This window comes from Cydia splendana, chromosome 26 (assembly GCF_910591565.1).
Source record: "Cydia splendana chromosome 26, ilCydSple1.2, whole genome shotgun sequence".
Lineage (NCBI taxonomy): Eukaryota > Metazoa > Arthropoda > Insecta > Lepidoptera > Tortricidae > Cydia > Cydia splendana.
In genome coordinates this window covers 1,749,972-1,765,182 of record NC_085985.1, presented here as the reverse complement: position 1 = coordinate 1,765,182, position 15,211 = coordinate 1,749,972, and the positions used below count along the sequence as shown (strand labels likewise).

The 15,211-nt window shown below is 36.5% G+C and overlaps 2 protein-coding genes across 2 annotated transcripts in view; both read right to left on the bottom strand.

Annotated features, from left to right (window-relative positions):
* Positions 1–15,211, bottom strand: part of LOC134803394 (gastrula zinc finger protein XlCGF49.1-like) — a 294,572-nt gene that overhangs the window by 244,775 nt on the left and 34,586 nt on the right. The window lies entirely within an intron of this gene.
* On the bottom strand, positions 3,421–13,371 carry LOC134803409 (uncharacterized). Its single transcript, XM_063776229.1, has 3 exons — positions 13,332–13,371; positions 4,042–4,172; positions 3,421–3,634 (listed from the first exon to the last, which is right to left on the bottom strand). The coding sequence occupies exons 1-3, from the start codon at positions 13,369–13,371 to the stop codon at positions 3,467–3,469; spliced, it is 339 nt and encodes a 112-aa protein (XP_063632299.1). The 3' UTR covers positions 3,421–3,466.

Below are 15,211 nucleotides of genomic sequence, written 5' to 3'. Positions count from 1 at the left end.
CCATGAGCAGGCGTGGCTCACTCCGCGATTTCGTCGCTTTGCAACCAGGTAGCTACAAGTACATCCGTTCCACACCAATTTTGGTGGCTAGCCATAGCGCTGTCGCACCTAGCGGCCATATCTGTCCTGATCGTAACAGACGCGTTTTGTTAGAGAGTGAGTCTTCTGTACCTAGTACTATTATTTATTCTGTGCCTAGGATTCTGAATTAAGTAAAATGTACGCTTGCCAACTTCGCACTGACGTGAATAGAACAAAAGTGAGAAAGGGTCGTTACAAACGACGTTTTCATAGAAATTTGTCATTAATGATGACATTGAGACACTTTGTCATTGCAAACGTTTGCAGAGTTAACTTGGTTCGAATCTAATCAAATTAAAATATTGTGACTTTCCATCCAGAAGGTTCCTTATCAAGTGCAATAAAATTCCAAAAGAAATTCCGATAAAAAGGTAATTAGAGTTAGACTAAGAAAAGTCTGCAGCGATTTTGATAGCTCACGCAGTGCAAGTGTTATTTATACGTCATAATTTCATAGAAGTTTGACGTTTAAAATATCACTTGCACTGCGTGGTATCAAAATCGCTGCAAACTTTTCTTGGTCTAACTCTAGGTTACTGCGGATGAAGCATAAGGACTCTTCTTTTGAAAGCCACATATTATCAATATAAATTGAGCCTCATGTTTTTTTTAGTTTATATTTTTCAAATATTAAAATTAGATTTAATCGAGCATTACTTGTTGGTCCTAGGACTGGGAGGACTACATAATTACATATTGTTTAACACCAGTAACCGTCTTTTATGAGCATGATATAATAATTAACGACTTGGCTGAAAGGTTCAAGCATTGCCGTAGCGTCTTGGCTAGATTTTAAACTATTAGCTTTATGGCAACATTGCCAGCGTTTTTTTAAGAGACACTCACACTCCCGAGCATTTTCCTAGCGTCGGCATCGAGTCAACTTTATGGCTACTCGACGCAACGTTGGCGTCTCTGCGACGCTCAAAAGACGCTAGTGTGGGGTCTCTCCAAAGATCTCATAATAAAATAGGTCCTCTTTTCTAAGCGTTACATTTATTTGTTTTTTAATGTTGGTATTTTTAAGTAAGTTATAATGTATTAAATAAGACCTAGGAGGTGACATAATATATTAATTAAATAATTACCTAACTTATTTATAATAGTAAATTTATTACTTGAAATTACATTTTATTTATATTTATGTCATAAATCTTCACACTCTAAAATGTAGCAACTTTAAAAAAAAAAAATACCTATATATATTTTTGTGATATTTATTTTAAATAAACCGAGAGCTATATTTGTCCAAAATACTAGTCGTAAGTTAAGAAATATATAAATGTTCGAATTTATAATGAAGAAATAAAAGAATTCTTGTCGACGCAGACTTTTATTTATTTTATATATTTAGAAGCTGGTTGTAAAGTTATTAAATCTGACGTTTTCAACCAAAAGGTACCACATTGTTAAGGTTGATTTCAAATTGAAGCTACTTATATGGAAATAGCGCCATATAGACAACCACAATAAGTACCCTTTTGATTGAGAATGGCACAAATATATAAAGAGGTAAATAATTATTATACCTACAGGAATATTTTAACTATAGCCGGTCAAACAAGTTTGTCAGTAGAAAGAAGCGCTAAATTCATATATATATATAATAATTTGCCGCTCTTTTCTACTGACGGAAATTGCTTGACAGAGTGTAAAACGGAAACGGGTAGAAATAAAAGGGTCCGTATGTCACAATATCGTCTTCGAAACGTCAAAGACAGTTTTCAAGCTTGTTTATACGCAATTATGTCCATATTTAGAAAAGTTTCAAGTTTCAGTATTATGAAATATGCTTATATTTTTAAATCAAGTACCCTTTTGATTGAGAATGGCACAAATATATAAAGAGGTAAATAATTATTATACCTACAGGAATATTTTAACTATAGCCAGTCAAACAAGTTTGTCAGTAGAAAGAAGCGCTAAATTCATATATATATAATAATTTGCCGCTCTTTTCTACTGACGGAAATTGCTTGACAGAGTGTAAAACGGAAACGGGTAGAAATAAAAGGGTCCGTATGTCACAATATCGTCTTCGAAACGTCAAAGACAGTTTTCAAGCTTGTTTATACGCAATTATGTCCATATTTAGATAAGTTTCAAGTTTCAGTATTATGAAATATGCTTATATTTTTAAATCACATATGGGCACTCGGAGTAATTAACAATGGAGCCGCCATTAACAGGCGTTCCCCTCTGTCGAAAATAGGCGGCCAATGGTGAACAACTTGTCAACCATATGTATGGACTGACGTTTATCTGACATGACGTACCTATACATTTGATGTGCCCCTCCCCCACAAAAAACGGCAGACTATTTTGTACCGAAAATTTTAGACATGGCGTCTCCGTTGGTTATATCCTCTAAGTATGGGCATTTTCACTTGAAAGTGTACCATTTACTTTTTTCCGAAAATCCATCAACTTTTGGGTTATTTCTACTCAGAATCACGAGGACTATCGAGTTAAAAAGAAAAAATAATGTGTCCCAAAAAACATGTCAGTTCTGTAACGCATTTTCACATACATTTTGTATGGACCGTTACAAAACTGACACCCAAAATTTGTATGTAAAACTAGGGACACTTTGTTTCTTTGTCTCATTCAATAGTAGTCGAAAAAAATTGTACCATTTTATCTGAAAGCCCCCCATAAATTCGTCTATATGGCCAAAAATAACAAAGGTTTTTATGTCCATTTATCCAGCCAAAAATAGACATAAAATACAGTCATTTCATCATTCTACGTCGATTCTAAATTAAAATAACTACTTAATTAAGCTTTTATAGTATGATAAAATACATTTTTACAGAATATTAATATCTTTAATATTTAGTAAAATTTCTGTCAAAAAATATTAAACGAAATATTAACCCCTGTTTTTTTAAGAAGCAAATCGAAAAGATAATAAAAATTGAGAGTAAAAAAAACTAAGACCTACAAAAAATTCCTTTTTGACAGAAACTTTCCTTAAAATAAATTGACAGAGATCTTCCGCCGCCCAAAAAATGTTTTGTGTATGGCCATAATAATATGTTAATGATAGATACCTACCTACATACGATGGGTAAATCAAAGTAATTAAAAAAAAACAATCAGTGACAAAAAAAATCCTTACTTACTTCAACAGATTTTGACCAAAATAGGCTAAAAATATTAGATATCTAATAGTCAGCTATTTCAAAAGTAAATCTATTCGTTTTTAATATTTTTATTTTATTTTTTTAAATTACAAGCGTTTAGCACCGTTAACAATTTAAACAAGTTATTAAATTGTTCTTTATTTAAATAAATTAAATAATAATAGTTTTTTTTTTTTTGTTTTTTTCCAAACTTAAATCCTTTTTTGGGCAGCAGAGTATTGCAGCCTAATCAAAACATCTTAAACCTCATACATCATTCTATTATCAACCATATCTTCGAAGGGGTTAGGTTCAAAATCCTTGGACAGCTCTCCGAAGAAGTCAGGCACCGTTTCGACGGCTATGATTGGTAGTTTGGTCTTGTAGGGAGATTCCATTTTTACCTCCATTGCGCTTGGTGTCCAGAACTGGAAACAAAAGAAAAGTGTCATAATCTCCTGTCGTATAGGGGCGTGCATGAACTATAGGGGGCAGCATAGAGGAGCCATCATATTTTTGGCGCGAGGCGTAAATGTGTCGTTTATGCTTCCGATGTAGCCCACAAAATGGCAGAACCTATTAATATGCACAAGGAAACGTATCTACGAGAACGGTAGATGGTAGCACTTGCTTTGGCAATGTACATGTGCACATATGTTTCCGATTCAGGTCACAAGATGGCAGACTCTCCAACACGCACGGTCCCTATAGGAAATTCGCCGAGAACGATGGGAGTTTCGGCGAAACAGTGAATTTTTACTTTTCATTTATTTCTAAGCTCTCTGTCTATCTGCCAACTCTGGGATATGGAATGGAGGAACTGGGTTATAATTACCTTAATATGCTCGGGTCCTCGCTTCTTCCTCAGATAATTGAAACAGCACGCCCTGAAATGTTTGGTGCCGCATGCCTTCACGCACTCGTTGCCGCAAGAGTCGCAAGAGAAAGTGCCCCATACCGTGCTGCCTGGAATAGCAATGCAAGTTGCAGAACAGTCTCACAATGGGGTTGGCCGGTGGAAGTTTTTAGCAGATGGCGCCATCATAGCTTGCCCTCTCAATCCCTAGAATTGTGTCAAATTTTTTTTTTAATACCCTGGATTAGCATCCAGGGTATTAAAAAAATAAATTTGGCCCTTTAAGCCAAATCTCATAGAAAAAGGGGCAATATGATGGCGCCATCTATGCAAACCTTTGACAGTTGCCAACCCCATTTCCGATAGATTAGATTAGATTAGATGATTTATTTCATGAAAGACAATTACATATTAAGTTTGCATTGATGTCAAAAATATAAGAATTTCTATCATGATCGTCAAAATAAAATAAAATAAGAATGAAAATAATAACAATAATAGCTCCAATAAAGATTGTCAACACAATTAGAATAAGAGTAGGTAAATACTTACAAATCCAAAATATAAATTCACAAAGAAAATACAAATAATATCTCCCAATAAGAATCGATAGCTTACTGTTATTTGCAAAATGGAATCGTTGAGATGGTGATAATAATAGTTATTTGTTTTACAAGGGGGCAAAGTTGTTGTTTAACCGGTCTTGCTAATCTTGAGCGTTGCGAGGGTTTCAACGCACGAGGGTTAAATAAAATTTGCCCCTGAGTGAAACACAAAATTTTACACCACACCAACCCGAAGAAAATATTAACTGTAAGATATCAAACAAAAACAACCCAAATCAAATCCAAATGAATGTGATTAAATATTTATCATTTAAATGTCAAAGAATACAACTCAAAATTTGCATTCGATTACTTTGCCTCACATGTGAATAAAATGCAACTTTGCTATCGGGTTTTGAACAATCAAGAAAGCCACCAGATGGTGTGGTGAAAAATACTAACCTAACCTAACATCAAACTCATCAATGTCCAAATTAACAAGACTAAACGACGAAACTAATAACGCAACCATCGCTTTCGGTTGGAAACCGCCGGATGGAAGCCGTGGCCTCGGGCGCCCTGTACACTCTTGGCAGCGGTCCGTCACGGTTTACCCTTGAATCGCCGACAGACATTTCATCGAATGTTATTTCGAAGACAATGTTTCAAGTATTTTCATTTTATCGACAAGTTATTGCGTCGAAGAATCGATACTATTAAATTTAAATCGGGGACTTTTAATTGGTACTTGAGTTATTTTGTATATAGTTTATATCGTGGTATTTCTTTACGGGTTTTCTTATTTCACTTTGGATTGTATTTAATAAAATTTATTACGCGTAAAATTATTTCAATTTGTAATATTTCGTTATCGAATCGCAATCACGTCAGTCGGCTCTCTCTGCGCGATTATAGGCTGCCATTTTCATTTTGGGCAAATTATAAATAGGTTGGTAACAATAATTTTACTTACTAAGCCGTTCATTTCTATGTAGGGTCGCAGTTCTAACCTAACCTAAACCTACTTTGAAAGCCGTTCGTTTCTGTGTGGGATCGCAGTTCTAACCTAACCTAAACCTACTTTCATAGCCGTTCGTTTCTGTGTGGGATCGCAGTTCTAACCTAACCTAAACCTACTTTGAAAGCCGTTTGTTTCTGTCTGGGGTCGCAGTTCTAACCTAAACTAAACCTACTTTGAAAGCCGTTCGTGTCTGTGTGGGATCGCAATTCTAACCTAACCTAAACCTACTTTAAAAGCCGTTCGTTTCTGTGTGGGGTCGCAGTTCTAACCTAATTATAAATAGGTTGGTAACAATAATTTTACTTACTAAGCCGTTCATTTCTATGTAGGGTCTCAATTCTAACCTAACCTAAACCTACTTTGAAAGCCGTTCGTTTCTGTGTGGGATCGCAGTTCTAACCTAACCTAAACCTACTTTCATAGCCGTTCGTTTCTGTGTGGGATCGCAGTTCTAACCTAACCTAAACCTACATTGAAAGCCGTTTGTTTCTGTGTGGGGCGCAGTTCTAACCTAACCTAAACCTACTTTAAAAAGCCGTTCGTGTCTGTGTGGGGTCGCAATTCTAACCTAACCTAAACCTACTTTAAAAGCCTTTCGTTTCTGTGTGGGGTCGCAGTTCTAACCTAACCTAAACCTACTTTGAAAGCCGTTCGTGTCTGTGTGGGGTCGCAATTCTAACCTGACCTAAACCTACTTTAAAAGCCTTTCGTTTCTGTGTGGGGTCGCAGTTCTAACCTAACCTAAACCTACTTTGAAAGCCGTTCGTTTCTGTGTGGGGTCGCAGTTCTAACCTAACCTAAACTGACTTTGATAACCGTTCGTTTCTGTGTGGGGTCGCAGTTCTAACCTAACCTAAACCGACTTAGATAGCCGTTCGTTTCTGTGTGGGGTCGCAGTTCTCACTTAACCTAAACCTACTTTCATAGCCGTTCGTTTCTGTGTGGGATCGCAGTTCTAACCTAACCTAAACCTACTTTGAAAGCCGTTTGTTTCTGTGTGGGGTCGCAGTTCTAACCTAACCTAAACCTACTTTGAAAGCCGTTCGTGTCTGTGTGGGTGGGGTCGCAATTCTACCCTAACCTAAACCTACTTTAAAAGCCGTTCGTTTCTGTGTGGGGTCGCAGTTCTAACCTAACCTAAACCTACTCTGAAAGCCGTTCGTTTCTGTGTGGGGTCGCAGTTCTAACCTAACCTAAACCTACTCTGAAAGCCGTTCGTTTCTGTGTGGGGTCGCAGTTCTAACCTAACCTAAACCGACTTTGATAGCCGTTCGTTTCTGTGTGGGGTCGCAGTTCTAACCTAACCTAAATCTAAAATTCTTACAACAGAAAAATGTATAAATGTGTAGTATTGACATATAAAAATGTATTAAAGTAATAAGTCGAACAAATGAATTGCAATGTTTAGTAGTTGTACCAATTAAAATAATTTGAAACGAATTAGCGATCAAGTAATATTCGTTGAATAGTATTTCTACGCAGTAAGAAAAATTGAATTAAATAGTATATGAAACAAAATAACGCCAAACAATATTACTAGTACTAACGTTTCGATGAAACGTTGTCGATGAAATAATATTCTATGAAAAGTTTGTCGGCAAAACAAGGGTACACCGTCCGTCACAAATGAACTACGAGCGGTCGGGTTGAGCTGGAGCGAGGCCAGAAGGGTCGCTGAAGATAGGAAGGAGTGGCCCGAGCTTGTGAAGGCCCTTTGCACCTCTGGGGTGCCGTAGGTAGGACAACAACAACAACAACACGACGTTCAGCTAACTGGTTAAACGTTGCGATCAACGACTTGGCTGGTTGTTTTGCAGCCAATTAATTAGCTGGCTGATTTAAGGATGACTCACGCTACAACGGTCCGGGCCCAAGCCGGGGCATCCGACACTTCACACAGAAGTGTCGGGCGCCCCGGCCCGGGCCCGGACCGTTCTAGCGTATCATCCTTTAACCAGTTGTCAAATATTATATACAGATTTTTTCACACCCACGCGAGTAACAACACGTTTAAGGGCATTTTAATTTAAAAGTGTACCATTAACTTTTTTTCGAAAATCCATTAAGTAAGGTAAAGGTCCCCTGTTTCGGCAGGTTAAGGCTCTTGAGAGTTTGTATATATTTTTTTTAATATTACTATGCATATCAATACCTTGAAAGCTTTTGAGTAAGTTATATTAGTTCTTTGTTAATAATTTAATGTATAAACTGTTTTAGTTGAAACTTTTTTTTATATGAATTTTTTCGTGAACCTCTTATTTGGCTCCCATTTCGTGATACAAATTTAGCTCAGCTCCTAAGTTCGTGAATTCGTGTCCCCTGTTTCGGAATAAATTTTCTTAGAGTAATTGGTGATAATTTGCTGATAATAATTTTAAATATTTAACGGTCTTACCTACTTACGAGTAATTGTAAGGTCAAATTAAAAATAATATTTAAAAAAATGTTAAATTGAGAGCTAGCTTAAGGTTTTTTGTACTCGTTGACTTTAATGGTTGAATTAAGACTTAGTAAACCATATGGGTACTTTAATACTTGATTAAAAACCGAACTATAGAAAAAAAAATTAAAAATAAAATATTTACAAAAAAACTGAACGTTAAATATAAACATACACAAAAATAAATCAAATAAATTGAATTATAAATAAAATTGTTATAGTAGTTAATATGAGAATATACGTGGAATATACCTTAAATTTTTTAACTCAGGTTACATTCAAACTCGTTTTATGAGAATTCTAGTGAAAAAAACATATACCGAATTTCGCTCATACGAAACTTCATGAAATACATTAATTGTTTTCTAATTTATTTTTTTAATTATCTTCGTTGTTATATTTAAAAACAAGCACTCAAAATGTATCTAGAAAATCCTTGATTCGTTAGTGGCACGAAATAGGAGACACACGTAAAATAAAATGACCGCTATTTCGTGAGTCGATTTATTGCAATTTTAAGGTATTTCTATGCATATATTCAATCTTTTTTCTTATCAAATCAATTACTAAGGAACCCACAGAAACACTCCCAAAAACTTTTATTCGAATGGGTTTAGCTTTTCATTCCTATAAGCTTAACAAGTGAGAGCGCGCACCTTACGCCTAAAAAAAGTGCACGCATACAACACAGCTGTTCGCGGCCGTCTGACAGTTTCGACCATCCTATTACTCTCAGTTTAATCACTAAAATTTTGGTTATTATTTTATTGAAGAGATTAAATAATACAGATTTTTTTGATATGTATAATTTGAATAAAAAATATTTGAATTCCTTATTATTTGCGCCAAAAACAAAACTAACGAAATAACGTACTAACACGAACTTGGGGCCCGTTACCTTAACTTTTGGGTTATTTCTACTCAGAATCCCGAGGACTATCGATTTAAAAAGAAAAAAATGAGTCCCAAAAACATGACAGTTTTGTAACACATTTTCACATACATTTTGTATGGACCGTTACAAAACTGACACCCAAAATTTGTATGAAAAACTGGGGACACTTTTTTTCTTTGTCTCATTCAATAGTACCTACTCGTGATACTGAGTCTAAATAACCCAAAAGTTCATGGATTATCAAAAAAAAGTAAATGGTACCATTTTTTCTGAAAAACCCCTTAAACGCTGATTTAAATTAACTTACTTATGAGTATAAGCAATTAGTTCATAAGTTCCTTTTTGTTAACGTACATCAAGAATCATGGGTTTCATTTTTAAATAGTACAGTCACCTGCAATAATATGTTAAACAACAAAGGCCGCAAAAATATCTGACACGATCTTATTTGTAGAGCCATAGGAACGTGTCACATATTTTTGCGGCCTTCGAAGAGTAACATATTATTGCAGGTTGCTGTACCTATAAGTTTATTTTCTGTTTCAGGTAGGTACATAAAAAAAACTAATTAACGTATCTATAAAATAAAACTAAATTAAAACTAAAAACTAAATTAAATTAAAATATATCTAAGAAATTGGGCCCCTTTGGCATGGCGCCGAGGATGCTGGCAGCATTTCCCCGCTGTATTGCGATGCTGATACGTTGTGCGAGAAAGCTGCCAGCTCTTCGGTCACCAGTGAAGTCGATTAGTCTTTTTGATATCTCTTTAAAAAGCGTTAGAGCGTTAGGACCCCACGGGCCAAGGGTCTCTACCCCAAATGGCATAAAAATATACTCGGGGCCGAGACCCCTGTACTTCTGGACTTATTTTTTAATTGATTAAATTGGTCTTCCAGTCGATATAAAAAAGTATCGTAAAATACTTAAATTAAATTCGGGCTTTGAACACATGCGACCTTTTTAGCCTTCATATACTTAATAAAAATAAATCATCATCATACATACGATTTGAAACAAGCTACTAGTCTAATCTACTCTACAACATGCTCTAGTTGAGTCTAGGGTACCTGAGGAAGAGGTGGCCTCCTTTTTGTACCTCCTAGAGTCCGCGTGTGACCACGTGGCTAACAGAAAAACTTATTAAATACATTTAATAATCCATACTTCCATATTCGCATTTATAATAATAATAAATATCTGGGAAACCGAGTAGAGACATATCGCCGTGTGCCTGCTATACGGCCACAATTCAAAAAATTTAATTTTCTGGATTATGGCAGATTCGTATTCAAAATTGTTCAATTTACGACCTTATTTCGAGAGCCATAGCATACAAGGTCTTTAAGAGCCTTTTTCTCACAAGTGGCCTTATGCATTTGACCATAAATTGTCAGACGATTCCCTGCAATACAGCCACTTGCCAGTCTGCCGCCTGCTCCCGAGGTGTTCGCACGTGAACTTGACGGCCCTTTTGAGTTGTGGCAATATAGCACACGTTTTAAATGAAGCTTTTGAGTTGCGTCCTAGAAAATAATAATTAGATAATGTTGCTGATTATAAGCTAGTTACACATATTATCGCGTACAGTGATCTTGTTCCTATCAAAGTTGATAAAATAAAGGGATTTTAACTATTTTGGTGTTTTTATTTATATTTGCATCGTAACCTTTATCCAATAATTTTGTGTTTAAATTTGGCCGCATCCCAAAATCTTTAAAAAACGTGTCTGCAATACGGCCACAACTCTAAATACCTGTCTTTCGGGCCTTGTGTCTTAAAAAATATGCATTTATTTTAAAAAGTATCGTGGTCTTAAGGAGGGTTATATCATTCCGAGTAAAAAAGCTAAATTTTAAATTCATATACCTAAAACCACGGGCGTAGCCAGGGGGGGGTTTTGGGGGTTCAAACCCCCCCGAAAAGTTCAGAATATTAACATTCATAGAATTAAAATAAGAACAGGCGTGCGGCATATTTCATTGATTACTAACTATTACCTATAGTATACGGTGGTTTGGATTTTGGATTTCTCCGCCATCGTCGATTATCGGATCGCATCAATTACTTTCTAAGATATGATAAAGGTGACATTCGGGTGGCGACTGCAGCAGCATTATTCTGTTGCAATGTTACTGCTGCAGCACTGTCAATTTTCGTGATAAAATGATGTGTCTGATTTCCATACTAAAAGTAAAAATGTAAAACTGTCTATCAAATTGCGTTTTTTATATCGATAAATTTTCGCGCTCGCTTCGCTCGCGTTTTCAATTACTTTCTAAGTTATGACAAAGGTGACATTCGGGTGGCGACTGCAGCAACATTACTCTGTTGCTACGTTACTGCTGCAGCACTGTCAATTTTCGTGATGAAATTATGTGACTGATTTCCATACTAAAAGTAAAAATGTACAACTGTCTATCAAATTGCGTTTTTTATATCGAAAAATTTTCGCGCTCGCTTTGCTCGCGTTTTCAATTACTTTCTAAGATATGACAAAGGTGACTTTCGGGTGGCGACTGCAGCAGCATTACTCTGTTGCTACGTTACTGCTGCAGCACTGTCAATTTTCGTGATAAAATTATGTGACTGATTTCCATACTAAAAAGTAAAAATGTACAACTGTCTATCAAATTGCGTTTTTATATCGAAAAATTTTCGCGCTCGCTCCGCTCGCGTTTTCAATTACATTCTAAGATATGGCGACTACAGCAGCATTAGGTACTCTGTTGCAAAGTTACTGCTACGGCACTGTCAATTTTCGTGATAAAATGATATGACTGATTTCCATTCTCAGCTGTAATGCGGCAATGAACGTCACTCAATTTACCAAAAAAAAATCAATGTAATCTTGATGACCCTAGGGAGAGGGGGCACCATGGTCTAGAAATGCTTAGGGCATCAAAATATCTTAATCCGGCACTGGTCGTTTGCGGAGTCAAACGATTTGGGACTCGCATTTTATACACATTTCCATACCTTCCCGAAAAAAATCGAATCATTCGCGAAAGTCTCGCAACGCATTGAGGTTACAAACGGCACGCGCTCTTCGTCAGGAGTCTGAAGAAGACCACGGTGAGTGGCGCTCTAGCCAGGCAGGCAGCTTCGCTTTCGCTCGCGTGCGTATACCTTACTGTATCGTCCGATATACACCTACTCTGTGGTTAAAATCACGTGTAAAATTATAATAAGGGCGAAAAAAACTTTTGATTTTGGAGTGTAGTTTTATTTAGTGGTACCTAAAATATTTTATCTGGTCTACTGTCCTCTAGCATATCCATCTGTCAACTTTACTTTAAGTTCCGCCTCCAGGGGAGAGGGAGAGAAATTAGGATTAGAAATTAGCCGCTTACTGACACAGACAGAATTCCACGCGGGCGGAACCGCGGGCACAGCTAGTCTCTAATATTTTTCTTGTGTAAGGGTTATTTTATGTACTTTTAGTCGTTTTATTTTCTTGAACCCCCCCCCCCCCCCCCCCCCCCCCCCGATACTAAAACCTGGCTACGCCCGTGCCTAAAACTAAAGGAGTAAGATCCTATTAAACACCCTGAACTATACTCTCAAAACTTTGAGACGCGATTTCTCTAAAAAACGGTTTTTTTTAGATGTGGCAGTGTAGCAGGCACACGGCGATATAAAAACTCAAACATGCGCGTTTTCCCAGAGATAAGACCTAGCTAGATCGATTTTTCGATTTTTTCGCCCAGAAAACCCCCATATGGGCATTTTCACTTAACTGTGCACCTTTAACGGCCGGTTAGCGACCGTTACAAAACTGACGGTCAATGTCAAACCCCATACATTTTGTCAGGAATGTAACGGTTAGACATTACTGAAACACGACTTAAGTTGCGCTTTAAAGTGCAAGTTAAAATGAAAATGCCCATATAGCAAATTTCATCGAAATCGTTAGACGTTAGAGCCGTTTCCGAGATCCCCGACATATACGTATAAATAAATATAATATATATCTACAAGAATTGGTCGTTTAAAAGTATAAGATAATAAGATATTCACAGACTGTGCAAGTGTTATTTATACGTCATAATTTCATAGAAGTTTGACGTTTAAAATAACACTTGCACAGTCTGGGCTATCAAAATCGCTGCAGATTTATCTTGGTTTAACTCTATCTGGGAAAATTCCCAATTCGAAAAAATCACTACACCTTATAAAACAAAGTCCCCCGCCGCGTCTGTCTGTTTGTGTGTATGTATGTTCGCGATAAACTCAAAAACTACTGAACGGATTTTCATGCGGTTTTTACCTATCGATAGAGTGATTCTTGAGGAAGATTTAAGTGTAATCTTTGTTAACCCGGGGCGGGTCGCTAGTATAAATAAACTACACAAAAAATTCACTCACCAATAAGCATCAAGGACACTATAGCCGTTATTTTAAACATTTTAAACTTCCAAGATGGCGTCCAAATTACAAGATGGCGTCCAAAGCACAGCTGATCGACGAATGATGCCAGGGTGTTTACTACCCCTTTTATATGGGGAAAGTTTACCTTGTTCGAGATGCGTAGGTTGACACAGTAATGGGATTTTGTGATACTGATGCAAATAATATTTTTATTTGTTGGCATTTGACACTTTGCGGATTTTGAGTAACAAAAGTTATTGACCGAGCGTTATGGAAGGTCTCTTTTTCGGCTTGGGCAAAAGTGCTTTCGTAGGTCCGAATGTTCTCCTCTACAAGTCTACAATACCACTACCACCAGTTTTGACATTGACATATTTACTCACGTCTAACAATAAATAACTTCCTTTCTATCCATCTCGCTCATACTCGCATATTAGTGCAAGCGAGATGTATAGAAAGTAATTTACGTAGACGCGAGCTAATACGTCAATGTCAAAACTGGTGGTAGCCGTACAGGTCGCATTTCGTTACCGATACTCGTAAAATTTGTGATTTTTTTGTCGATTCAGAATATTAGATTTTTTTCTAAATGGCCGACCCATACAACAGTCATGCCGGAAGCGTAACTTTTTCCATTTTTTTCCTTTAATATAAAATTTGGAATATATCTCAAGGACATAATTATATTCACATTCTTTTGGTTTCATAAGTAACATGTAGTTAGTATATAGTTCCTATTTTTAAGCGTTTTCCAATAAAAACATACGTCAAAATCGTTTACCCTTTTTCTGATGCTAAAAAAGAAGTGTACCAAAACAAAAGACATATCCCATCCAAACAAAATCGTTAGGCCACCCTAGCACCAGAACCTTATCAATAAATTATAATGTTTTAAAACTTATCCTATAAAAATTGTAATTCAATTTACAAACGCGTGATCTGAGTTTTAAATGTTACTCTATTTCTGGAGACAAAACACTTTTTATACTAGAGATGGGCCGAATATTTGGTAATTATTCGGTATTCGGCATATTTGGCATATTTTCAAAGTTCGTATTCGGCCGAATAGTTCGGTTCAAACTGCCGAATATTTTTTTAAAGGTAGTCCGCTAGTTAGCGCGGATGCACTTCGCAATCAGGTATGAGACGTTTCCGTTTCTTGACATAAAACATGCCCGGTCGGTCGGGAGAAGAATCAAAAACTCGTTTTGAGTGCAGACCGCAGACCTGTACGGTTACCATCAGTTAGTCACTGACATAAACGCCGTCGAGAACGTAATTTACTTTCTATACATCCCGTTTGCACTAATATGCGAGTGCGAGCGAGATGTATAGAAAGTAAATTACGTTCTCGACGGCGTTTATGTCAGTGACAAACTGATGGTAACCGTACTGAATGAACTTGTTTTCAGCGTTTAAGGCAGTTTTCGCCCAACCGAATATTCGGTTCGGTATGGGCTGAACCGAATATTCGTATTCGGCAAAGTCCATATTCGGCCCACTTCTATACCTTTTCTGTATCTTTAGGTATTTGGTATTTAAATAAAAGTAAACAAAATCTAGATGAAAACATTACATGATCAAATAATGTAGGTTAAAGTCAGGTCGTTCAGTGACTGATCCAGGCGGTTTTGTAATTGGTCGTGTAACCAATAAATAATATAACTACTCGAAAATGTACAAATTGTTTGTTTACTTTTATTTAAATACATAAAGCTACAGACTATAATTTATACTATAACTGGAAATTTTACAATTTAGCTACAGTTAGCTTTACAGTGCATTTAAAATGCCATTTTATCTACCCATAGTCATCCACAGTACTTTACCATTGAAAGCACTTTTGTACTTGACAGTGTTGTAATATGACACTGTGA